Here is a 26077-nt window from a genome sequence, read left to right on the forward strand (position 1 = left end):
TCGTCTCCATGAGTCTGTTTTATAATCTCCATCCCACCAACCTTGTAACAGTGGGGGATGGTGTGACCTTCCTGTGTGGAATCCCGGGAATACAGAGGACGGGGACATCTCTCTGGTGGGTTCCCATTACTGGATCCATCTGTAGGAAACACACACACTGACTGAATACATTGTTTCTATGTGTTTATCAGATGATGGGGGATGGGTGGAGCCTCCGTACTGCTCTCTCCTTTACAATAAAGTCTCCTCTTACCCGGTGATGTGAGGGGCGGCTGATTGGCCATCATGGCGTCCTTGTAGAGATCCTTGTGTCCTTCTAAATACTCCCACTCCTCCATGGAGAAATAGACAGTGACATCCTGACACCTTATAGGAACCTGACACACACAATGATACAGTCACCATCCAGACACATCCCTTGTCTGTTACTGGATAATGTCCCAGAATTCCCAGAATCCTCCTCACCTCTCCTGTCAGCAGCTCCATCATCTTCTTGGTGACTTCTAGAATCTTCTCCATGTTGTGTCTCTCAGGTTTTAGGGAGTCACATGGAGGCACTGTGATGGTCATATGATCACCGGACTTCACAAGAGGAAATCTCTGTATTGGGAACCAATAGGAACATCATGTTAGAATCCCAGAATCCTCCTCACCTCTCCGGTCAGGTCTGTGTTTTATTAATAGAGATAAGAGTGATGTCATGTGACCTCCCAGAATCCTCCTCACCTCTCCGGTCAGGTCTGTGTTTTATTAATAGAGATAAGAGTGATGTCATGTGACCTCCCAGAATCCTCCTCACCTCTCCGGTCAGGTCTGTGTTTTATTAATAGAGATAAGAGTGATGTCATGTGACCTCCCAGAATCCTCCTCACCTCTCCGGTCAGGTCTGTGTTTTATTAATAGAGATAAGAGTGATGTCATGTGACCTCCCAGAATCCTCCTCACCTCTCCGGTCAGCAGGTAGATGATCTCCAGGGTGAAGTTTAGTATCTTCTCAGTCATGTGACTCCGGTCCTCCTCCATCCTCATTGGTGCCGTCATTTGATCTATACAGGTCTCCTTGTAGACGGATAACTTTGAGAAATTAAAGTAAAAATTATTTGGATGGTTTTGCTCAGAAAATAATAGGATGTGGATGTGAGGGGGGTAATAGGAGGGTTACTTTATATTTAAGAACTACTACCCCTATGGGAACACTGCCTAGTAGTGTAATAATTGCCCTTTGTAGGCCATGTATGGTCAGGATGGTCATTGTCTTGTCTATTTATGGTCAGTGCTGTTTGTTTAGAGGAACAAATTACTAGAATTCATCTCCAATATGAAGAGAATGTTCCGGCCCCGTAAGTGGGGGAATGTTCTGCCCCTGAAGGGGGTAATCTAGGTTTCCACACTATATATGTGTGCATCATCATCTGCTGGAGATAAAAGACATCACAGTGACTATGGAGGAAGAGGACGGACATGACGGGGGGGGTTACTGGGTGTAAATAGAAAATAAGATCTTATTACCTCCTCTGCTGCCACTTCCAACAATGTCTCCTCTCTACTTCCTCCCGACCCACCTCTCACCCGGTACTTTCTATTTATATCTGACATCACTTCCTGTCTTCCATAGAGACTTCCTGTCTGGGTAGAAGTGAGATCACCACCTTGTGGAGCTCAGAGGAACTGCAGCCCTGAGAAACATCTCATAGTGTGAACACGGCCTTGTGCTGTGTGTGTAGGGCTTAGCTCCCAACTGTCCCTGATTTGAAGCAATGTCCCTCTCTCCCTCATTCCTCCTCATTTGTCCCTCATTTTGGTCTGATCTATATAGATGTATATAAAATACACTTTTTATCTATCAAAAAGGGTTTTCCCAGCACCGAACCTTTCATCTGATTTCTAAATTGCTGCATTCGTAATTTCCAAAAGCCAATATAAAGGAATAGTAGTGGTAGAAAAGCACTTGTGGGTTTAACCAATCTTGTTTTTTGTACAATTCCCCTTTAAGGGGGTGTGGCAAGGGACGTGTCATATGCCTGCATATTTTTGCTTATAGGTGTCCATAATTCCCATCTCAACAAGTTGGGAGGTATGCCCACCATTACTAGGGTATGTACATGGGAGACCCACCATTACCAGCGTGTGTAATGGGGAGATCCACCATTACCAGTGTGTGTACATGGGGGGACCCACCATTACCAGGGTGTGTACAGAGGAGATCCACCAATAACAGCGCGTGTACATGGGGGGCCCACCATTACCAGACTGTGTACAGAGGAGATCCACCATTACCAGGGTGTGTACAGAGGAGATCCACCATTACCAGACTGTGTACAGAGGAGATCCACCATTACCAGGGTGTATACAGGGGAGGGGGCCCATTACCAGGGTGTGTAAAGGGGAGATCCACCATTACCAGGGTGTATACAGGGGAGGGGGACCATTACCAGGGTGTGTATAGTGGAGATCCACCATTACCAGGGTGTGTACACAGGAGACCCACCATTACCAGGGTCTGTACATGGGTGACCCACCATTACCAGGGTCTGCACATGGGGACCCACCATTACCAGGGTGTGTACAGGGGAGACCCACCATTACCAGGGTGTGTACAGGGGAGACCCACCATTACCAGGTTGTGTACATGGGGGACCCACCATTACCAGGTTGTGTACATGGGGGACCCACCATTACCAGGTTGTGTACATGGGGGACCCACCATTACCAGGGCGTGTACATGGGGGAACCACCATTACCAGGTTGTGTACATGGGGGACCCACCATTACCAGGGCGTGTACATGGGGGAACCACCATTACCAGGGTGTGTACAGGGGAGACCCACCATTACCAGTGTGTGTACAGAGGAGATCCACCATTACCAGGGTTTATACAGGGGGGGGCCCACTATTACCAGGGTGTGTACATGGGAGACCCACCAATAACAGAGCGTGTACAGGGGAGACCCACCATTACCAGACTGTGCACATGGGAGATCCACCATTACCAGGGTGTGTACATGGGGGACCCACCATTACCAGGGTGTGTACAGGGGAGACCCACCATTACCAGGTTGTGTACATGGGGGACCCACCATTACCAGGTTGTGTGCATGGGGGACCCACCATTACCAGGGTGTGTACATGGGAGACCCACCATTACAAGGGTGTGTACAGGGGAGACCCACCATTACCAGTGTGTGTACATGGGAGACCCACCAATAACAGGGTGTGTACAGGGGGAGACCCACCATTACCAGGGTGTGTAGAGAGGGGACCCATCATTACCAGGGTTTTTACATGGGGGACCCACCATTACCAGGGTGTATACAGAGGAGACCCACCATTACCAGGGCGTGTACAGGGGAGACCCACCATTACCAGGGTGTGTACATGGGGGACCCACCATTACCAGGGTGTGTACAGGGGAGATCCACCATTACCAGGGTGTGTACAGGGGAGACCCACCATTACCAGGGCGTGTACAGGGGAGACCCACCATTACCAGGGCGTGTACAGGGGAGACCCACCATTACCAGGGCGTGTACAGGGGAGACCCACCATTACCAGGTTGTGTACATGGGGGACCCACCATTACCAGGTTGTGTGCATGGGGGACCCACTATTACCAGGGCGTGTACATGGGGGAACCACCATTACCAGGGTGTGTACAGGGGAGACCCACCATTACCAGTGTGTGTACATGGGAGACCCACCAATAACAGGGTGTGTACAGGGGAGACCCACCATTACCAGACTGTGTACAGGGGAGATCCACCATTACCAGGGTGTGTACAGGGGGAGACCCACCATTACCAGGGTGTGTAGAGAGGAGACCCATCATTACCAGGGTGTGTACATGGGGGACCCACCATTACCAGGGTGTATACAGAGGAGACCCACCATTACCAGGGTGTGTACATGGGAGACCCACCATTAACAGGGTGTGTACAGGGGAGACCCACCAGGACATCACCAGGTGTTATCACCAGGTGTTATGCGTATATGCGTAGCAGATATAATGCGGCATTTCTATATCATATAGAGCCCACCATACAGAGTGCAGAAGTGGGCTGTAGTTTGCAAACCCCCCCCCCCCCCGAACCATACCACTTCACATGCCCAGGACATGCGGGTTGCACTGACGTGGGGATTCCCCAGGGAAAGCATTTGTGGATGAGGATCATACTTAGTAGGTCCCCATATACCTTCTTTCTACGTGAATGAGTATGGGGTATATAGTACTGGACAGGAGCACTAGCCGGATGATGGCTCCCTAAACTGTCACCATCTACATACAGTAAGTGAAGGAACAGAGATAGTGGTGACCCTAATACCAGTGGCCATATTTGGTCGGTGATGTCACTCCTATCCCCACCCGCTTGCTTAGATGGAAGGGATTCCCAATGACATCAGTGATAGTAGCAGCTGGAAGCATCCATGGCTTCTTTGGGTGAAAGTGGTAGGCTATCATATATAAATGTGGTAGAAATATCTCTTCTATAAGGCTCCATTCACACCTTGCCGGCAATTCCAAATCGCGTCAGCACGCGTTTGTGATGCCGTTACTTTTTACATTTTGTTTACACGATTTTGCCGCGATTAGTTGCGGGACAGTCGCAGCAAAATTGCCATTAAGAAGAGATGGCATCGCAAACGCATCCCACATCTTGTCGCGGTTTTGAATCGCGGAAATTCCGCTCTCTAATGATGCCAAACAGGGAACCGGAAGAGCCTAAGTTTGGTTTGGACTGTCAGCTCATCCCTACTCTCTGACAACTAAACACAGAACTCACCCCTATTGGTCAATGTAGTGGCTCCTATATTGGTGACCAATGGAAGAAGGACCCCACTATATCAGTGGTCAGTGTAGAGGTCCCTTACATTGGTGACCAATGGGAGAAGAACCCCCTTATATCAGTGGTCAGTGTCTTGGTCCCTTACATTGGTGACCAATGGGAGAAGAACCCCCTTATATCAGTGGTCAGTGTAGTGGGCCCTTACATTGGTGACCAATGGGAGAAGGACCCCCTTATATCAGTGGTCAGTGTCTTGGTCCCTTACATTGCTGACCAATGGGAGAAGGACCCCCTTATATCAGTTGTCAGTGTCTTGGTCCCTTACATTGGTGACCAATGGGAGAAGGACCCCCTTATATAAGTGGTCAGTGTAGTGGTCACTTACATTGGTGACCAATGGGAGAAGGACCCCCTTATATAAGTGGTCAGTGTAGTGGTCACTTACATTGGTGACCAATGGGAGAAGGACCCCCTTATATCAGTGGTCAGTGTAGTGGTCCCTTATATTGGTGACCAATGGGAGAAGGACCCCCTTATATCAGTGGTCAGTGTAGTGGTCCCTTATATTGTTGACCAATGGGAGAAGGATCCCCTTATATCAGTGGTCAGTGTAGTGGTCCCTTACATTGGTGACCAATGGGAGAAGGACCCCCTTATTTGAGTGGTCAATGTAGTGGTCCCTTAATTTAGTGACGAATGAGAAAATTACCCCCTTATATCAGTGGTCATTGGGAGAAGGACATTCTTACAACATCATCAGTGGGAATAAAACCAGAAATGTCACCATGGGCCTTTCCTATGTATCATCAGTGGGAAGATTGCCCCCTTACTGATCATTGATGTCACTGGGAGACAGAAATTGTCCATTGCTCAAGGAACCCCTAGAAACCTTTGGAGGAACCCTGGCTGGGAAAGGCTGGACTAGGTTGTTGGACTTGGTGGGAGTGGAGATGACCCCCATCTATAAGGATATACAGTACATACACACACAGCACAAGGCCGTGTTCACACTACGAGACGTTTCTCGGGCTGCAGTTCCTCTGAGTTCCACAAGGTGGTGATCTCACTTCTACCATAGAGACAGGAAGTTTCTATGAAGACAGGAAGTGATGTCAGGTACAGACAGGAAGTTCTGGGTGAGAGGTGAGTCGGGAGGAAGTAGAGAGGAGACGTTGCTGGAAGTGGCAGTAGAGGAGGTAATAAGATATTATTTCTCTTCCGTCCATTGGAAGATACAGCCAGATCTTCACGATGAATGGGTTTAGTGTTGGTACCTGTGGGAGCAGGACACTGGGTGCAGCCAAAACTAAAAACACATCTCGTGGTCGACCGATTGCTGGTGGCCAAACCCCACATTTCCAACACTAGTGATAGTTTTTTTGGCCTAGCGGTCAGGAGCGAGGACTTAGGAATTTTTTTTTTTCTCTGCTCCTTTTATGTTGCGTTTGATGGAATTTTTTGTTCCAGCCAATGGATTTCTTTATGGTCCATCAACTGCGGTGCTGGGTGACAGAGCATGATGCATATAGATTTAGGCAGTGTCCCCCAGCACTGCCATAGAGCACATGCAGTTCCCCACTATGGCGGGGTCAGCTGTGATGACTGTGCTTACAGAGTGGTCTGTAGGAGGTCCACACATTGGCGGATGCGTATATAACGGTCGGACCTGGCCCTTTGGTTGTGACGCGGCATTAAAGGCGACGTCACCCGGATCACTGGAGGATTAGAGGCTGCTTCTTTCCCGTGAGTACTGACGTTGAGCTCAGTCACATGGTGCTGGTGAAACGGAGTCGAAAGGGATGGGGCCACAGGGCACCATTTTTCTTCAACATCCCTGGCTGTATTTCCTACAGGTCTAAGCTGTTGTGGAGGGTGGTGGGATGGGGATGGTCCCTTTCCAATGTAGCTGCCCGAAAACCACAGCCGTTTCTCTCTACAGCAGTGCGGATTGGGCCCATGTTCTGATCAGGTGGTGATCCTATTCATTTTTTGGAACTCCTTTTCCTTCTAAATCAGAGATCGAATATATGTCTATAACTAGAGTTGCACTGAAAGGAAATGTATCTATTCAATTTCTTTGTATCCCGTGGTCTTCCATGGGGTACTGAAGACTTGGCTTTTCCTGCGTAGTCTCTATCTTCTACTCATCTGCCGCTCTGTGCTGCTTCTGGTCCCTGGGCCCTCTCTTCCCAGGAACTCTGCTATGCGCGTCGGGACCCTTCGGGGTAAGAACGCGCTATATTAAGATACCTCTCAATTCAACTATATTACCAAAAGTATTGTGACGCCTGCCTCTACACGCACAGGAACTGTAATGGCATCCCAGTCTTAGTCCGGAGGGTTCAATATTGAGTTGGCCCACCCTTTGCAGCTATAACAGCTTCAACTCTTCTGGGAAGGCCGTCCACAAGGTTTAGGAGGGTGTCTATGGGAATGTTTGACCATTCTTCCAGAAGAGCATTTGTGAGGTCAGGCACTGACATTGGACTTGAAGGCCTGGCTCGCAGTCTGCGCTCTAATTCATCCCAAAGGTGTTGGTCAGGACTCTGTGAAGGCCAGTCAAGTTTCTCCACCCCAAACTCGCTCCTCCATGTCTTTATGGACCTTGCTTTGTGCACTGGTGGGCAGTCATGTTGGAACAGGAAGGGGCCGTCCCCAAACTGTTCCCACACAGTTGGGAGCATGAAATTGTCCAAAATGTCTTGATATGATGACACCTTAAGCCCTTGTACACACGGTCGGAGATTCCGTCGGAATGTTTCCTATCGGACCGTTTTGTCGGATATTCCGACTGTGTGTGGTCTGCATCGGACTCTTTCCGTCGGAATATCCGACGGACCAACTTTTCCGACCTGCCGGTAAAATTTTCTGACAAAATGCTCCGATCGGACATACTCCGATCATGTGTAGCCTACTCCGACGGACAAAGTGCCACGCATGCTCAGATCAAATTTCTAGGCCAAAGCTATTGGCTACCAGCCTGAACGTAGTCCCGTCGTAACAAAATAACGTCATCACGTTATGTACAATCGGATTTTCCGACAACTTAGTCCGACCGTGTGTATGCAACATCACTTCCGGACCTCTTCCGGATTTAATCCGTCGGAATTACTCCAACGGATTTGGTTGTCGGAATCTCCGACCGTGTGTACAAGGGCTAAGAGTTCCCTTCACTGGAACTAAGGGGCCAAGCCCAACCCCTGAAAAACAACCCCACATCAAAATCCCTCCCCCCCCCCCATACCATAACCCCCCCCCCCCCTCCACCAAATGATTTGGACCAGTGCACATAGCAAGGTCCATAAAAACATGAACAAGCGAGTCAGTGTCACTACAGGTAGCATGAGGCCATACCTGGACCCTATAGAGGTTGCACAGGCAGTCCAACTTCTCCAGGATGGCACATCACTATGTGCCATTGCCAGAAGGTTTGCTGTGTCTCCTAGCACAGTCTGAAGAGCATGGAGGAGGTTCCAGGCAACAGGTAGTTACTCTAGGAGTGCTGGACCGGGCCATAGAAGGTCCTTAACCCATCAGCGGGACCAGTATCTGCTCCTTTGTACAAGGAGGATCAGGATGAGCCTTGCCAGAGCCCTGTAAAATGACCTCCATCAGGCCACTGGTGTGAATGTCTCTGACCAAACAATCAGATACGGACTTCAATGTTGGTGGCCTGAGGGCCCAATCTCCTCTAGTGGGCCTTGTGCTCACTGCCCAGCACAGTGGAGCTTGATTGGCATTGGCTATTGAACACCATGATTGGCAGGTCCACCACTGGCGCTCTGTGCTTTTCTCAGATGAGAGCGGGTTCACCCGGAGAACATGTGACGGACATGAAAGGGCCTGGAGAAGCCGTGGAGAACGTTGTGCTGCCTGTAACATCGTTCAGCATGATCGGATTGGTGGTGTGTCAGTGATGGTCTGGGGAGGCGTGTCCATGGAGGGACGCACAGACCTCTACAGGCTAGACAATGGCACCCTGTCTGCCATTAGGTATCGGGATGAAATCCTTGGACCCGTTGTCAGACTCTATGCTGGTGCGGTGGGTCCTGGGTTCCTCCTGGTGCACGACAATGCCCGGCCTCATGTGGAGAGCGTCCTGGAGGATGAAGGAATTTATACCATTGAATGCCCCCCCCCCCCCCCACGCTCGCCTGACCTAAATCCAATAGAACACCTCTGGGACATTATGTTACGGTCCATCCGACACCGCCAGGTTGCACCTCAATCTATTCAGGAGCTCCAGTGATGCCCTGGTCCAGATCTGAGAGGAAAGACCCCAGGACACAATCCGTCATCTCCTTAGGGACATGCATACAAGCACGTGGGGGCCATACAAACTACTGAGAACCATTTTGAGTTGCTGCAATGAAATTTCTGATGCGTTTTTTCAAAGCGGTCCTTTAATTTTTGAGGTACCTTTTGGGTATATTGGTCAGGTGAAATCGATTAAGATGATTACTTCAGCCTGATGTGTTTTGCCACAACTCTGTGGGTTCTTCAGGTTGGACCTCCGAAGTGGATTCCTTCCCTTCCTGCTTCAGATAGTGAAGAGGAGCTACTGGTGGCCACTTCGGGGTCGTGAGAAGAAGCTGGTCACGGCAGTCCAGGAAATGTTAAAGATGGAGGATTCCTCATCTACTTCAATGGATTCCCAGGTTCTCATGTCACTTGCAGGTGAAGAAAAAGTCCTGTAAAGATTTTCCGTGTGACCCCGCCCCCCCCCCCCCCACCCTTTTTTTTTTTTAATGATGATTTCATCTACAAGACTTGGTCACCTCGATCTAAGTCGTTCACCTTGCCTAAAACTCTTCTCCCTGTTCTATCCTTTCTGAGGAGGTGTTGGTCAAAAACTGTTCTGCTCCTCCAATAGTAGACCCTCCTATTTCAAGACTTGAATAAAGCCGCCATCATTCTGTGTCAGGAATCCCCCTCTTACGGGAAACAATCAGGCAGAATGGTGGAAAGCGCTGCATATCCACTTCAAGTCTGCCCAGGGAGGGGCAGCAGGCACTGTGGTATCATGTGAGGTGAGGGGGGGCACCTTAAGGATATTGGGGAGAGGGAATTTGTGTTGGAGGGGGGGGGGGTGTCAGGTGGTAAGAATTGTTTTAGGAAGCTTGGGGAAGTGTGCTAGGAGTGGTGATTTGGGGACATTTGTGTTGGGAAGGGGGATGGGTGAAGAGGATTTGTGCTTGGAGGAGGGGGGGGGGGGTTTGCTGGAAAAAGTAATGTGGTTGGGGGGATTTGTGCTAAGATTGGAGTTTTTTTCAGGGGGGATTAATGCGAGTAAGGGATGACTGGGGGGTATTTGTGCTAGGGGGGGGTATTTGGAGTTGGGGGTGAGGATTTTTGCTTGGAGGGGATTGTGAAGAAAGGGTAGAGTGGGAGTTTTTGTTTTGCGGGGGGCATATGGGAAGAGAGATGATTTGAGCTGGGGGGGGGGGGGGGAAAGGAGCAAAGATTTGTGCCAGGAGGGGGGATTTCTGCACTGGGGTGGATTTGTACTGGGAGGAATAGGAATAGGGGGGAGGATGCAGATTAGTGCTTTTTTTGAGGGGGTTGGGATTTTTGCTGACACACAAACATACATCTTCGGGGGACACAGTTCGGCATGTTCTCCCTAGGCTTTAGGTCACCTTGTTCTGGCACTGAGGACCGCAATATGTATATGTACATTGCGGCTTTGAAGTGATTTACTGGAGTTATGGATGAAGGTATCAGCCATAACCCCCGGTATTTTTTTCTTCAGCCGTCGATTCAGTTTCTCATAAAAGTGGTCCGAGCGGCTGATTAGCCGCTGGATCGCTTTTATAAGCATCGGGAGGGGTCTTCCCCTTCACCCCCGCTGCTTTGCAGTGTTTCTCGAGCTTCCTGTTCTTACTGACGAGCCTGAGAAACGATCCGACTGGCCATAAAGTTAAACAGAGACCAGATCATCTCTCATCACCTCTATGATCTAGGAGGACCATAGCGACATCATGACGTCACTTCCGTACGTAGAGGCAGAGGTAATTTTTTTTTCTTTTTTTAAGCAAAAGATCAATTTTTTTTTTTTTTTGGATCTTTCGCTTTCAAAGGTAGAGGAGAGATTTGGGGTCTTCTAGACCTCAGATCTCTCCAAAAAGAGGTCAATGGTCCTTAACCACTAGGGATCCTCGCTATAGCCAAATGACGGCTACAGCGCGGACCTCCTTTGCCGGGATGACGTCTATTGACGTCGTCCCGTGCATGAGCGGCCTGCGCGCCCCCTGAGGGGCCCGCGCGGCGCGCTCTGTTATCGGCGAGTCTACGAGACTCGCCTGATCACGGATCCGAGCAAGGGGTCGATCCCGACCCCTTACCACGTGATCAGCTGTCAGCCAATGACAGCTGATCATGTGATATAACGGAGCCGGCAATCGGCTATTTTTCCTCCTCGCGCTGTCAGCGAATAAAAAGAGCCGATCACCGGCGGCCGTGATCGGGACAACAGTCCTGATCACGGCCAGGTTACCTGTGCCCACCTGCCCCCTGCCAGTGCCACCTCTGTAATAAAAAAGTGCCCCCCATCAGTGCCACCCAGTAGTGCCCACAGTGCCACACATCAGTGCCCACAGTGCCACACATCAGTGCCCACAGTGCCACCCATCAGTGCCCACAATCTGCCTCAACAACGGTGCTGCACCCCAGTGCCACATATCCGTGCCCATCAGTGTCATCTACCAGTGCCCATCAGTGCCGCCCATCAGTGCCCAGCAGTGCCACCTATCAGAGCCACCTATTAGTGCCCATCAGTCCCATCTATCAGTGGTACCCATCCATGCCACCCATCCGTGCCATCTTATCTGTGCCCATCTTTGCCCATCTGTGCCGCCTTATCTGTGCCCATCAGTACTGCCTTATCTGTGCCTATCGTTGCCACTTTATCTGTGCCTATCGATGCCACTTTATCTGTGCCTATTAGTGCCGCCTTAACTATGCCTATCAGTGCCCACCAGTGCCGCCTCATCAGCGCACTTCAATGAAGGAGAAAAATGACCTGTTTGCAAAATTTTATAACAAACTATTAAACATGATTTTTTTTATTTTTTTTATTTTGCATCTTTTTTGTTTGTTTAGCAAAAAATAAAACTCCGAGCTGTAACTAAATACCACCAAAAGAAAGCTCTATTTGTGGGAAAAAAATGATAAAAATGTCATTTGGGTACAGTGTTGTATGCCCGCGCAATTGTCATTCAAAGTGCATCAGCGCTGAAAGCTGAAAATTGGTCTGGGCAGGAGGGGGGGTTTAAGTGCCCAGTAAGCAAGTGGCTAAGTTGATATTCTACGTATGTCCAATCTTTGCCAATATCGGCCTTGGTTTCCTCAGACGCTGACAGAATGAGCAAAGCTGTTGTGCCAGGGTCTGGCTTCGGAGAAGTCTCCACGCTATATGGAATTGGCCGATGAGTTGGGTTCGAGGTTCGCAGTACTTGTGTAATGCAGCCCTGGATTCCGGTCACCTGGTCTTCCATCTGATGGCTTCCGGTCACCTGGTCTTCCATCTGATGGCTTCCGGTCACCTGGTCTTCCATCTGATGTCTTCCGGTCATCTGGTCTTCCATCTGATGGATTCCGGTCACCTGGTCTTCCATCTGATGGCTTCCGGTCACCTGGTCTTCCATCTGATGGCTTCCGGTCACCTGGTCTTCCATCTGATGGTTTCCGGTGTGGTTTTGCGGTGTCTGCTTTGTGGATCCAAAGATCAAACGTCCAAATAACATTTTGACTTCTATGCGGGCAGTCGTTCTTTTGGGACATCTCTAGACAACATCTTCAAGAACATCAAGAGTGCCTTCCTACTTAGGGTCTGGTAGAATAAGGACACTTTTCCATGGCCAAGGCTCCTCTACAAGGGACAAGTCCTTGGTGTCAGAGAGAGGAAAATACTGAAGGTTCTGAGGAAAATAGAGGAGTTGAGGGGCTGTGAGGTATAATGGATAGCTAATGGGCTCTAAGGGACCTTGAAGGGGTATTGGGCTAGAAGGGATATGATGGGGTAATGTTTCTGAAGTACTCTGGGCTCTTAATCGTGTTGCTGGACAGCAGGACTCAGAGTCGAAAAAGGAGGCCGTAGGACTCAAGGGGATTGTAAGATAGGGGTGGAGCTCTTGGTCTATGATGGTCCTCCCACCTGCATTTAATTTTCAGACTTCCTTACAGAACTGGAACCTACAAGGAATTGATAGCAGCCTACACCTTCTTACCAACTGATGGGGACAAGGTGCTTTGGGGTAGGAGGGCAGAGCACCAAAGCACCCCTCCATGTTGAGAGCTTGTGGGCTGCTATGATTTTGGAGCGGGGGTGGTCACTGGTCCCCTTCCCTTTTCCTGGCCTGCTGGGCTGCATGCTTGGATAATGATCCGGTATGGATTTTGGGAGGGACCCCACGCCGTTTTTTTTTTTTTCTTTGGTCTAAGTTTCAGCTGTCTGTGGGGAAGCCCGCTGACAGCTGATGAGTCATCATTTGTTAAGGACGCGGGGCACTTGTTCTTAGAGGAGGTCTGTTTGAGCAGCATTGACTATTGGGTGGCCTTTGGTCTGAATTGGGTTTCTTGTAGGTTGGTCTGATACCTACCCATGACATAGGCTCTGGCACTGCCCAGGGCTGGAATTCAGAGCCTAAGGAACCCACCACCACCCTGTACAATGTCTTTGGTATGACAGTATACTTAGAAACCAAGAGAACAAACCCCCCCCCCCCCCCACTGCCCTCTTCCCACCCACACTGGGTTGCCATTGGAGGGAAGAGAACGGACTCCTCCCCTATAGCTCTCTTCTCCACCAGCAGCATCCTCCTGTTATCCAATCCAATCCCTTCCCTTACTGCAGAGACATCACTCCTGTCAGTCAGCAGGCTGCCGGAGATTGGAGCCTTGCAGTCGGGAGTTCTGGCAATTATCCTGATTATCCGGCAACTCCGACCAAAACTCAGCAAGTTCCTCTTGGGATGCACAAAAATTCTGGATGGCCGCACGCTGCAAAATTTCAATTTTGGAATTTTTGTGCCTCCTAGTCTTCAGGTGAGGAACTGGGCATTGCACCTGAGACCAGAATAACAAGAGAGACCATATAGAAGACCCACCTAGAGATGAGTCCATTTGTGTAGGAAGTTCCTCTTCCTGGACATCACGATGACCCTCCATTGACCTCACAGCTCTGCCTCAGAGCAAACAAGTCACAGGAAGGATCGTATTTATCATTCCTTGTCTGCAGATCCAATACTAATCAAATCCAGTTCAGAAACCCAACAGAGAAAAGGGGATTTCTGATCCGACAGGCCAAGAGGGTTCATGAAAATGTAAATGTCCAAAGTAAATGTGTTCCCATGGGGGGGGGGAGTAGTTTGTCAATGTACAGCAACCCTCCTATTACCCCCCCTCCCCCTCCCGTCATATTATTGTGTGACCAATACCATCCAAATAATTTTTACTTTCATTTCCCAAAGTTATCCGTCTACAAGGAGACCTGTATAGATCAAATGACGGCACCAATGAGGATGGAGGAGGACCGGAGTCACATGACTGAGAGGATACTAAACCTCACCCTGGAGATCATCTACCTGCTGACCGGAGAGGTGAGGAGGATTCTGGGAGGTCACATGACATCACTCTTATCTCTATTAATAATACACAGACCTGACCGGAGAGGTGAGGAGGATTCTGGGAGTTCACATGACATCACTCTTATCTCTATTAATAAAACTCAGACCTGACCGGAGAGGTGAGGAGGATTCTGGGAGGTCACATGACATCACTCTTATCTCTATTAATAAAACACAGACCTGACCGGAGAGGTGAGGAGGATTCTGGGAGTTCACATGACATCACTCTTATCTCTATTAATAAAACTCAGACCTGACCGGAGAGGTGAGGAGGATTCTGGGAGGTCACATGACATCACACTTATCTCTATTAATAAAACACAGACCTGACCGGAGAGGTGAGGAGGATTCTGGGAGGAGGTCACATGACATCACTCTTATCTCTATTAATAAAACACAGACCTGACCGGAGAGGTGAGGAGGATTCTGGGAGGTCACATGACATCACTCTTATCTCTATTAATAAAACACAGACCTGACCGGAGAGGTGAGGAGGATTCTGGGAGGTCACATGACATCACTCTTATCTCTATTAATAAAACACAGACCTGACCGGAGAGGTGAGGAGGATTCTGGGATTCTAACATGATATTCCTATTGGTTCCCCAATACAGAGATTTCCTCTTGTGAAGTCCGGTGATCATATGACCATCACAGTGCCTCCATGTGACTCCCTAAAACCTGAGAGACACAACATGGAGAAGATTCTAGAAGTCACCAAGAAGATGATGGAGCTGCTGACAGGAGAGGTGAGGAGGATTCTGGGAATTCTGGGACATTATCCAGTAACAGACAAGGGATGTGTCTGGATGGTGACTGTATCATTGTGTGTGTCAGGTTCCTATAAGGTGTCAGGATGTCACTGTCTATTTCTCCATGGAGGAGTGGGAGTATTTAGAAGGACACAAGGATCTCTACAAGGACGCCATGATGGCCAATCAGCCGCCCCTCACATCACCGGGTAAGAGGAGACTTTATTGTAAAGGAGAGAGCAGTACGGAGGCTCCACCTAGATCCCCCATCATCTGATAGACACATAGAAACAATGTATTCAGTCAGTGTGTGTGTTTCCTACAGATGGATCCAGTGATGGGAACCCACCAGAGAGATGTCCCCGTCCTCTGTATTCCCGGGATTCCACACAGGAAGGTCACACCATCCCCCACCATCATCAGGTAGATGAGGAACAATCACTGATAGTATCATTAGGATCTGTACATTATCTGCATTGTTACCATTGATGTCATTTTTATTATATATTCAGAGTGGAAACCTGAGAGATCCTAAAGTTGAGGTTAAAGAAGAGATAAAAGAGGAGGATGATGAGGATGGGGGGATGGAGGAAGAACACAAAGATCTGTCCCAGGACACCATGGTGGAGTCATCCAGATACAGGAACCCCCCAGAGAGATGTCCCAGTGGAAACCTCGAGGATGATAATATTGATATTAAAGAAGAGTATAAAGAGGAGGATGAGGAGTATGGAGTGATGGAGGAGTTTTCAGAAGGACACAAGGATATGATGGAGCCACCAAATACCAGGAACCCACCAGAGAGATGTCCCCGTCCTCTGTATTCCCGGGATTCCACACAGGAAGGTCACACCATCCCCCACTGTTACAAGGTTGGTGGGACGGAGAATCTAGAACTAGATCTAGAACTTGTGTAGAGGATGTGTATTTGTTCTATATGATGTCACAATAATAAATCTTCTATCTTACAGATGATATTTTCTCTCTCATTTTCTTGGTTTAGAGTGGAGATCCAATGGATATAGAATTTGAGGTGAAATCAGAAGAAGAAGAGAGGTATGTGAGGGATGATCAGCAGTCTATGGAGGAGGATGGAATAACGGGGACATTTATAGAGGAGGACACTCCTACAGAGATCAGCACAGGTGGGTCATTAACACTAAATCCATTCCTCCAGCACGGAGTAGTGGGGTAAAATGTTTTGGGGAATTATAAGAAGTTGAAGAAATTGTGCATTTCAGGGTCAATCAATTATTACTTTCCTGACAGACTCCATGGCAGCCTACGTATGGGTTAACCCCGCCTCTCCTACCTCATAGGACTCCACTCCCATAAATCTTTGCTTCTGGTCAGAGACCACATTCCTTTTTTGTCCTCCTAGGACTAAGGTTTTGTGAAGTTGGATCCAGGCCGGCTGGTTTGTGCACGATTTCAGGATGGCGGTTCTTCTGGAGCCCAATTACCCAGCTATTAGCAGGGTGGGCACGGGCAATTTTGATGCGATGCCATGAAGAGCTTACTAACCAGCCATTGGCTGGCAAGCGGCAATTTGGCCAAACGTCCTTGCTATTAGCAGGAGGCCCCCCCATTTATGATGCCCCGAATGCACTATGAGCCCTTCAAGCTCCCAGTACCAGGTCGGATCAGGTGATGTGCGGGACTGGTAATGTATTCATATTTTATCTATGGCAGCAGTTTTTGTTTGTTTGTACCGTTTTGTCTGTGGTCTTCCTGGTTATGGCGCTGGGACGCTCCTGCGTTCCATCTCGCCGCTTCCTGCTTCGTTCTGCGCAGCCGCCGAGTCTCGTTTGAAACCGAGGCTTGGTTTGCACAGGTGCGGTCGGGGCAAGATGGCGGCGGCCGCGCATGCGCGCGGGCGCTGTACGACGGCGCGGTGGGCGTGATGACGTCATCACTCGGCGGCAGATTCAAATAGCTGTCAGAGACAGCTATCTGATTGGGATGTTTTTTTGAGCTCTGCTGTGATCCCGGTGTAAGCTCTCTGTCTTCTCAAGGTATGTCTCCCTCATTCTCATGATCAGCTGGGGCTACTCTGCTTTTCATACTCTGTAAGCACTGTATTTATTTTTACTTCCTAGCTGTTTGAGTCTGCTGCTATGGACGTATCGCCGCCCCCCAGTGGCCAACCCTTATGCCGCAGGTAGGAATGAATTTTTTCCTTTCATTCTGCCTGTATTGCTTGGGTTAGGATTAGGATGACTTTGTTTTGCATGTTTTTTCTTTCCAGCCCTTCCAGGTCTGAACCTCAGTTATCAGCACATAAAGATTCACAACATCACCATTCCATGTCAAGTTCTAGACTTACCAGGTCACCATCCAGACAACATAAAGAAAGGTCTAGGTCTGAGTCTGGTCGTCATTCTCACTGCCATACCAGCCGCTCAGAGAAAAGAGCCTGCTGGGGATGTAATGCTCAGGTCCCAGAGGGTAAATCTCTCTGTGAGCTATGTTATGCTAGAGCCATAAAGGAGAGAGGAGCTGGGGACCAGCAAGTAGAAGCTCTGGTCAGGAGAGTAGTTCAAGAATCACTGAATAAAACAGATTCTGATCAACCGTTTATCCCTCCTTCCGGTACGGCTCTAGCCACTGATGTTTCGGATTCAGAGGTTCCCGGTCCGTCTCGTCATAATCCCTCTTTTTCCGGCTCTTCTGACAGTGAAACTGAAAGTTTGGAACCTGGTGCCGGTTTTGACTTTTCCTTAGTTCCGCAGTTGGTCAGGGCGGTCAAGGAGACGTTGAGATGGGAAGATCCTGTAGAAGCTCCCTCTAAACAGAGGAAATATTTTAAGCATCTCAAAAAGGAGCGCCCAAACTTCCCCTTCTTGGGTGAACTTGGTGAAATTATTATGGACGAGTGGAGTAAAGTTCAGAGAAAAAACTCCCTGATTTCGAAAATTTCAAAAATGTACCCATTTAAGAGCGATGAGGTGAAACACTTAGGCCGCGTACACACGGGCGGACTGTTCGCCCAACTTTGTCCGCTGAACAGTGTTTGGGCGGACAGTCCGCTCGTGTGTGGGCTTTCAGCGGACAGTTTCAGCGGACAGTTGGACGGACAAGGTTTTTCGGAATTTCCGAAAAACTGTCCGCTGAAACCTTGTTTCAGCGAACAGCCCGCTCGTGTGTAGGCTTGTTCGTCAAACAAAGTTGCGCGCATGCTCAGAAAGGATTTACACGCCGAAAGTTATAATGCAGTGTATAGGACGTCGTATTTTTCGTCCCGTCGTACGTGCCGTTCACGTCATCGCGCACGGTTTCAGCAAACTGTTCGTTCGTCGTGTGTGGGCATGTCCGTCCATGCTAATTTTGAGCGGACTGTTTGCTGAAACTGTTGGACGGACAAAGTTGGGCGAACAGTCCGCGCGTGTGTACGCGGCCTTAGAGTCGGCCCCTCTTATTGATGCAGCCTTGATGAGGCTAGTGAGACATGTTACACTTCCTCTGGAAGATACTGTGTCCTTCAGGGATGGCCTGGAAAGAAAGATTGATACGGACTTGAAACGTATTTATATAACAGCAGGTATGGCTTGTAAACCAGCCTTAGCTCTGGCAGCATTATCAAAAGCTATGGAGGCCTGGACGGATGAAGTTGGTGCAACCCTGGGCAGTATGTCCGAAGAATTGGTCAGGAGATCACCATTACATGAGCTGAGACTCGCTTCGGTCTTTCTGGGGGAGGCGTCCCTTGATATTATTCGCCTTGTAGCACGTGTTATGCTTTCCTCTGTTACGGCTAAACGTGCCCTATGGCTTCGTCCCTGGGTTGCTGATCCTGCCTCCAAACAGGCATGGTGCAGAATTCCCTTTGAGGGATCTTCCCTTTTTGGGAATAAATTGGATTCTGCCATTACACGCGCTACAGGTGGTAAGTCGGGGTTCTTACCCCAGGATCGCCGTCTCCTGGGTCAGAGGAGATCTCAATATAGATCAGATCCAGAACGCGCTAGAGATGCCCGTCGCTACAGGCCTGGTCGTGAATTTAGAAAAAATTGCAGGAGAAATCAGCCCTCTGGCCAGAAGGCCTCAAAGTCAGCCACATCTGGGGGACGGGAGCCTTCCAAGTCTTTTTGATATAGAGCCTGTCCAGGCGGAGCGGGTTGGGGCCCGGTTACTCCTTTTCCAGCACGTCTGGGCAGCCTCAGTCAAAGACTATTGGACAATCAAAACAGTGTCAACGGGCCATTCCTGGGTGTTCAGCAGCCCACCCATACACCGATTTGTTCCGACGGTTCTGCCACACTCAGAAGAAAAGAGACAAATTCTCCTATCTTATACAGATTCCCTGTTGGCCCAAGGAGCCGCCGTTCAGGTTCCAACCGAGGAAAGGTTCAAAGGCATTTACTCCCCCCTTTTCATGGTCCTCAAGAAGAGTGGTTCCTGGAGGCCGGTCATCGATCTAACACACCTGAACACATTTATAAAGAAAGAAAGGTTCAAGATGGAGACATTGCTAACAATACGCCAGACGATCCAACCAGGCGATTGGCTTATTTCCATAGACCTGAAAGACGCTTACTTTCATGTTCCGATCGCAAGGGAGTTTCAGAAGTATCTCCGCTTTGCAGTGGGTCAAACGCACCTTCAGTTTACATGTCTCCCATTCGGGCTTACAACATCGCCTCGAGTATTTTCCAAGCTCTTACTGGCCATTGTAGCTCTAATCCGGGTCAAAGGGATTCGTTTACACCATTACTTGGACGATCTGCTCTTACTCTCTCAAAACAGAGACCATCTTTTGGCACATCGGGACCAGGTCATTTCTACCCTCACGGAGTTCGGGTGGCTACTGAACAAGGAGAAAAGTCATCTAATTCCAACCCAGTCCTTAACGTTTCTTGGAGCCCGATTCAACACAGTAAAGAGTACAATCTCCTTACCTCTAGAGAAGATTCCGGTGATTCGCGACAGAATCTATCTTGCAATGTCATCTCCCCTTCTCAGGGCCTCACAGTGTATGATGATAATAGGTACCATGGTGGCCACAGCTCCAATGGTGAAGTGGGCGCAATGGAGAATGCGTCCCTTTCAGAGGGGCTTTCTCCAGCAGTGGGATCCGAACTCCGGAGATCATCTGGTTCGGATAACCCCTTCAATGAGGGAGAGTCTTCCTTGGTGGTTACAGCAGAAGAATCTTCTGAATTGCCATTCAATAGCCCCGGTCTCCTGGATAACGGTGACAACGGATGCCAGCAACAGAGGTTGGGGTGCTCTATGCTTGTCGGAAGTAGCCCAGGGCATGTGGGACTTCCCGTCCCAGAAGGTAGTCTCAAATGTGCTGGAACTTCGGGCCCCTTCCGTGCCTTACAGGCCTTTCTCCATCTGACATCAGGATCCTCAGTCCTTCTAAGGATGGACAATACGACGGCTGTTTCCTACATCAAAAGACAAGGGGGCACCCGCAGTCTTTCCTTACTGAGGGAAGTAAAGCCAATCATGACTTGGGCCCAGTCAAATCTGTTGAATCTAACGGCAGTCTATCTTCCGGGAATTCAAAATGTCCAGGCGGACTTTCTATCAAGATTTTCTCTGGACAACAACGAGTGGTCTCTCCACATCGAGGTGTTCAACTGGGTTCTGTCTCTGGGAGTTCTACCAGAGGTGGACCTGTTTGCCTCCCCGTGCAACTTCAAGCTGGAGAAGTATTACACGAGATGTCGTTGTCCCCAGGCATTCGGAGTGGATGCATTGACGGACCAGTGGAGGTTCCACAAGGCTTATGCCTTTCCCCCGGTTCCAGTCATTCTCCGTTTTCTGTCCAGGCTCAGGTGGGAAGAAGTCGATGTAGTAGCGGTTGTTCCATACTGGCCCAACAGACCATGGTTCCCTCTCTTGTTACAACTCCGCTACCAGGATCCAGTTCCGCTCCCTCTCAGGCCGGACCTCTTGTCACAGGGAACAATCTATCACCCTTGCCCATCTCAGCTTCATCTGATGGCTTGGTTTTTGAAAGGGAAAGGCTGGAGGCATTAGGCTGTCCTGATACAGCCATTTCTACTCTACTAAATGCCAGAAGACCAGGTACCAACAAAGTTTATCAGAGGATTTGGGCAAAATTTGCGGACTATGTGTCTACATTCAACGGCTCATGTAGAGATCCGAAGATACGAGATGTTATCGGTTTTCTTCAGAAGGGTCTAGACTTGTCACTATCTGTAAGTTCCTTGCTGGTCCAGGTCTCTGCGATCTCTGCATTTTCAGGTGTTTCCTGGGCCAAGCATCCTCTCACTAGGCAGTTTTTCAGAGGAGCAAGAAGACTCAGACCTCAGAGAAAGCAGAGGTTTCCAAAATGGGATCTTCCTTTCGTCTTGGATTTTTTCTCAGAAATGCATATGGGTCAAGCATCTATTAAAGATCTCTCTCTTAAGACTGCCTTCCTTGTGGCCATAACATCGGCCAAAAGGGTCTCTGAGATTAGTTCCCTAGGCTGCAAGGAGCCATTTCTCACTTTTTTCCCAGATCGGGCAGTCCTGATTCCTATGTTAGGTTCAAATCCGAAAGTAACAACTGTTTTTCACGAAAATCAGGAAATTGTCCTTCCAATTTTCCAGGCAGATGAAGACTCCAATATTCATCCGCTGGACGTCGGAGAAGTCTTAAAGCAATACCTAGAAGCCACAGCTCCTTTCCGGAATTCCGACCACTTATTCATCTACTTTTATGGGAAGAACAGAGGTTTACGTGCTTCTTCAAGAACTATAGCATCTTGGATTGTCCAAGCTATCCAAAGGGCATATAAGGCTAAGGGTCTGGCTCCCCCAGAAGCGGTTACTGCTCATTCTACTAGGAGCGTTTCTACATCATGGGCAGCTTCCCGTCACGTTTCCCCGGAAGTGATCTGTAAAGCGGCCTCATGGTCGTCAATTAATACTTTTATGACACACTATTGTGTAGAACCGGCTTCCTTATCCTCAGTTAATTTTGGTGTGAATGTCTTATCTGTTGACGGTGCCAATTAAACCTTCTTTTCTTTATCCAGCAATTGCCCACCCGGGTGTGTATGGCTAGTCATTTCCCATACGTAGGCTGCCATGGAGTCTGTCAGGAAAACTGAAAATTTATATCAAATACTTACCGTAATTTTCCTTTCCTGATGGACTCCATGGCAGCAGGAGTTCCCTCCCATTTGCTGGAGTAGGCTAAGTTACGGAACGTGGTCTCTGACCAGAAGCAAAGATTTATGGGAGTGGAGTCCTATGAGGTAGGAGAGGCGGGGTTAACCCATACGTAGGCTGCCATGGAGTCCATCAGTAAAGGAAAATTACAGTAAGTATTTGATATAAATTTTCCGTTTTGTGTGTCTCGGACCATATTTACCATTATTTGCATGAATTTTGTGCACTTTATTTCATCATTTCATTTGATTTTATCACATATATGTATATATATTAGAGCTGCACAATTAATCATTAAGAATCGAAATTGCGATTCTATCCCCTTCCCGATCTCTTAAAACCGCATTTCCCGATTCCATCTAACAAGTGCAGAGAGTTCTCTGACCAAAAAAAAAAAAGTCTGCCAAGTTTTATCTCAACATTGCAGATTACTATAAAAAGTAACATTTCGTTCTTAGATCAAAGGAATGTACTTCGGTCTGTAAACGAGATCAGTTTAAACACCATAAAGACTAAACCTTTTTCTGACACTTGTTGCTTACAAGTTAAAATCTGTATTTATTGCTAGAAAATTGCTCAGGGTATTCATACCCCCTGACATTCCCCACATTTTCTCATGTTACACCCAAAACCATAAATGTATTTTATTGGGATTTTATGTGATGGACCAACACAAAGTGTCACATAATTGTGAGGTGGAAGGAAAATCATAAATGATACAAATAAATATGTGAAAAGTGTGGGGGAGGGGCATTTGTATGGCGCCCCCCGGAGTCAATACTTTGTAGAACCCCCTTTCTCTACAAGTCTTTTTGGGGGTGTCTCTACCAGCTTTGCCCATCTAGAGAGGACATTTCTGCCCATTCTTCTTCTTTGTAAAATATCTCAAGCTCTGTCAGATTGGATGGAGAGCGTCTGTGATCAGCAATTTTCAAGTCTGGCCACAGATTCTCAATGGGATTTAGGTCTGGACTGTGACTGGGCCATTCTAACACATGAATATGCTTTGATGTAAACCATTCCATTGTAGCTCTGGCTGGATGTTTCGGGTCGTTGTCCTGCTGGAAGGGGAACCTCCGCCCCGGTCTCAAGTCTTTTGCCGACTCTAACAGGTTTTCTTCTAAGATTGTCCTGTATTTGTCTCCATCCATCTTCCCATCAACTCTGACCAGCTTCCCTGTCCCTGCTGAAGAAAACCATCCCCACCACATGATGCTGCCACCACCATGTCTCACGGTGGGGATGGTGTGTTCGGGGGATGGGCGATGTTAGTTTTCCCCACACATAGCGTTTTGCGTTTAGGCCATAAAGTAGAATTTTGGTCTCCTCTGACCAGATCACCTTCTTCCACATGTTTGCTGCCCCCTCCCCCACATGGCTTCTCACAAACTACAAACAGGACTTCTTATGACTTTCTTTCTCCAATGTCTTTCTTCTTGTCACTCTTCCATAAAGGGCAGATTTGTGGAGAGACGACTAATAGTTGTCCTGTGGACAGATTCTCCCCCCTGAGCTGTGGATCTCTGCAGCTCCTCCAGAGTTACCATGGACCTCTTGGCTCTTCTCTGATGAATGCTCTCCTTGCCCGGCCCGGTCAGTTTAGGTGGACGGCCATGTCTTGGTAGGTTTGCGGTTGTGCCATACTCTTTCCATTTTCTGATGATGGATTGAACAGAGCTCCGTGAGATGGTAATAGCTTGGGAGATTGTTTTACATAACCTAACCCTGCTTTATACTTCTCCACAACTTTTACATGGTGATAATAATGTGATAATATTCTCCAACTTTAGAACCTTAAACAGAAAGTGATAATGGGGGAGGAGTCAATAACCCAATGATGGGGGTCTTCAGGATCAGTCCAGTCTTCATCTTGGTTGTTCTCCCCCCATCCTCACTCTCTGACCTCTGGTGGGGCTCAGCCCCGCTGTTATTCATGACTAAATCATGGACTAAATAAGGAAGTGCAGGACTTCTTGTGTTGGGAAGATGACTCATGTCTAGTAATAATCTTTGTATTTCTATTTTAGTAGCTGGACGGGAGATGAGGAAAACCTCAGAGGATTGTCTCACTTTGTCTCCAGACTGTAAAGTAGAAGATGAGGACATCACACAGTATAGTCCAGGAGAAAACCCGACTACCTCAAATGTCCATCCGGCACCACACAGTGTAGATGGACCATCGTATTCCTCTTATCCTGAGGAACCTCAGACTGTGCGGGACGGTGCCGGACCATCGTATTCCTCTTATCCCGAGGAACCTCAGACTGTGCGGGACGGTGCCGGACCATCGTATTCCTCTTATCCTGAGGAACCTCAGACTGTGCGGGACGGTGCCGGACCATCGTATTCCTCTTATCCCGAGGAACCTCAGACTGTGCGGGACGGTGCCGGACCATCGTATTCCTCTTATCCCGAGGAACCTCAGACTGTGCGGGACGGTGCCGGACCATCGTATTCCTCTTATCCCGAGGAGCCTCAGACTGTGCGGGACGGTGCCGTCCTTCCAACAGATAAGAGGTATTCCTGTACTGAGTGCGGGAAGTGTTTCCGTTTGAAATCTGATCTTAATGTACATAAAAGATCCCACACAGGTGAGAAGCCATATTGCTGCCCTGAGTGTGGGAAGTGTTTCTATACTAAATCCAGTCTTAATGTTCATAAAAGATCTCACATGAGTGAGAAGCTGTATTCTTGTCCTGAGTGCAGGAAAGGTTTTTCAGACAAGACCAGTCTTTCCATACATCAGAGAACTCACACGGGGGAGAAGCCGTATTCCTGTCCTGAGTGCGGAAAATGTTTTTCGCAGAAGCACAATCTATCCAGACATCAGAGATTACACACTGGGGCAAAGCCTTATTCCTGTCCTGAGTGTGGGAAATGTTTTTCAGATAAGTCCACTTTTTACACACATCAGAGATTACACACGGGAGAGAAGCCGTTTTCCTGTCCTGAGTGCGGGAAACGTTTTTCAGATAGGTCCACTTTTTACACACATCAGAGATCTCACACGGGGGAGAAGCCGTATTCCTGTCCTGAGTGTGGGAAATGTTTTTCAGTTAAGTCCAGTTTTTACATACATCAGAGATCTCACACGGGGGAGAAGCCATATTCCTGTCCTGAGTGCGGGAAATGTTTTTCAGATAAGTCCAGTTTTTACACACATCAGAGATTACACACTGGGGAGAAGCCATATTCCTGTGCTGAGTGTGGGAAATGTTTTTCAGATAGGTCCGCTTTTAACACACATCAGAGATTACACACGGGGGAAAAGCCGCATTCCTGTCCAGAGTGTGGGAAATATTTTTCAGATAAGTCCAGTCTTTCCAAACATCAGAGATCTCACACGGGGGAGAAGCCACTTTCCTGTCCTGATTGCGGTAAATGTTTTTCACAGAAGTCCAATCTTTCCAGACATCAGAGATCTCACACCAGTGAAAAACCGTATTCCTGTCCTCAATGTGGGAAAAGTTTTGCACGTAAATCAAGCCTTGAAAGACATGAGAGATCTCACACGGGGAGAAGCCGTATTCCTGTCCTGAGTGAGGGAAATGTTCCTCACTGAAGTCCTGTCTTCCTGTACATCAGGGGGTCCCACACAACCCTCGAGGTGTATTGGTGAGTGCGGGAAATGTCTTGTATATGAATGTTGCTGGACATGTGGGGAAGAAGCACCCCCTGATATACACCTCAGATATACTCCATGGCTGATCTTCATCATGGAAGAAACAGTTGATAAGGAGTTCAGAGATCACCAAAGACATGGACGAAGTGTTGTACCGTGTTGG

The 26077-nt window shown here is 48.4% G+C and overlaps 4 protein-coding genes across 4 annotated transcripts in view; 1 reads left to right on the forward strand and 3 right to left on the reverse strand.

Annotated features, from left to right (window-relative positions):
- LOC143956045 (uncharacterized) overlaps positions 1 to 26077 on the reverse strand; it is a 296417-nt gene that overhangs the window by 47775 nt on the left and 222565 nt on the right. The gene's annotated exons all lie outside the window — the stretch shown is intronic.
- LOC143955742 (uncharacterized) overlaps positions 1 to 26077 on the reverse strand; it is a 273000-nt gene that overhangs the window by 25182 nt on the left and 221741 nt on the right. The gene's annotated exons all lie outside the window — the stretch shown is intronic.
- Positions 6 to 1563, reverse strand: LOC143955992 (uncharacterized). Its single transcript, XM_077466119.1, has 3 exons — positions 1510 to 1563; positions 946 to 1074; positions 6 to 600 (listed from the first exon to the last, which is right to left on the reverse strand). Exons 2-3 carry the CDS (start codon positions 1039 to 1041, stop codon positions 250 to 252), a joined length of 447 nt encoding a protein of 148 aa, XP_077322245.1. The 5' UTR covers positions 1042 to 1074; positions 1510 to 1563; the 3' UTR covers positions 6 to 249.
- Positions 13453 to 26077, forward strand: part of LOC143955331 (uncharacterized) — a 30631-nt gene continuing 18006 nt past the window's right edge. The window contains exons 1-5 of the mRNA XM_077465401.1: positions 13453 to 13461; positions 15463 to 15582; positions 15672 to 16031; positions 16163 to 16304; positions 24320 to 25833. Coding sequence (XP_077321527.1) covers positions 13453 to 13461; positions 15463 to 15582; positions 15672 to 16031; positions 16163 to 16304; positions 24320 to 25833 — 2145 coding nt within the window. The remainder of the gene's footprint in view (positions 13462 to 15462; positions 15583 to 15671; positions 16032 to 16162; positions 16305 to 24319; positions 25834 to 26077) is intronic.

The sequence above is a fragment of the Lithobates pipiens genome, unplaced genomic scaffold (genome assembly GCF_037356315.1).
Source record: "Lithobates pipiens isolate NorthernLeopardFrog02 unplaced genomic scaffold, aLitPip1_a1.2 Scaffold_35, whole genome shotgun sequence".
Classification (NCBI taxonomy): domain Eukaryota; kingdom Metazoa; phylum Chordata; class Amphibia; order Anura; family Ranidae; genus Lithobates; species Lithobates pipiens.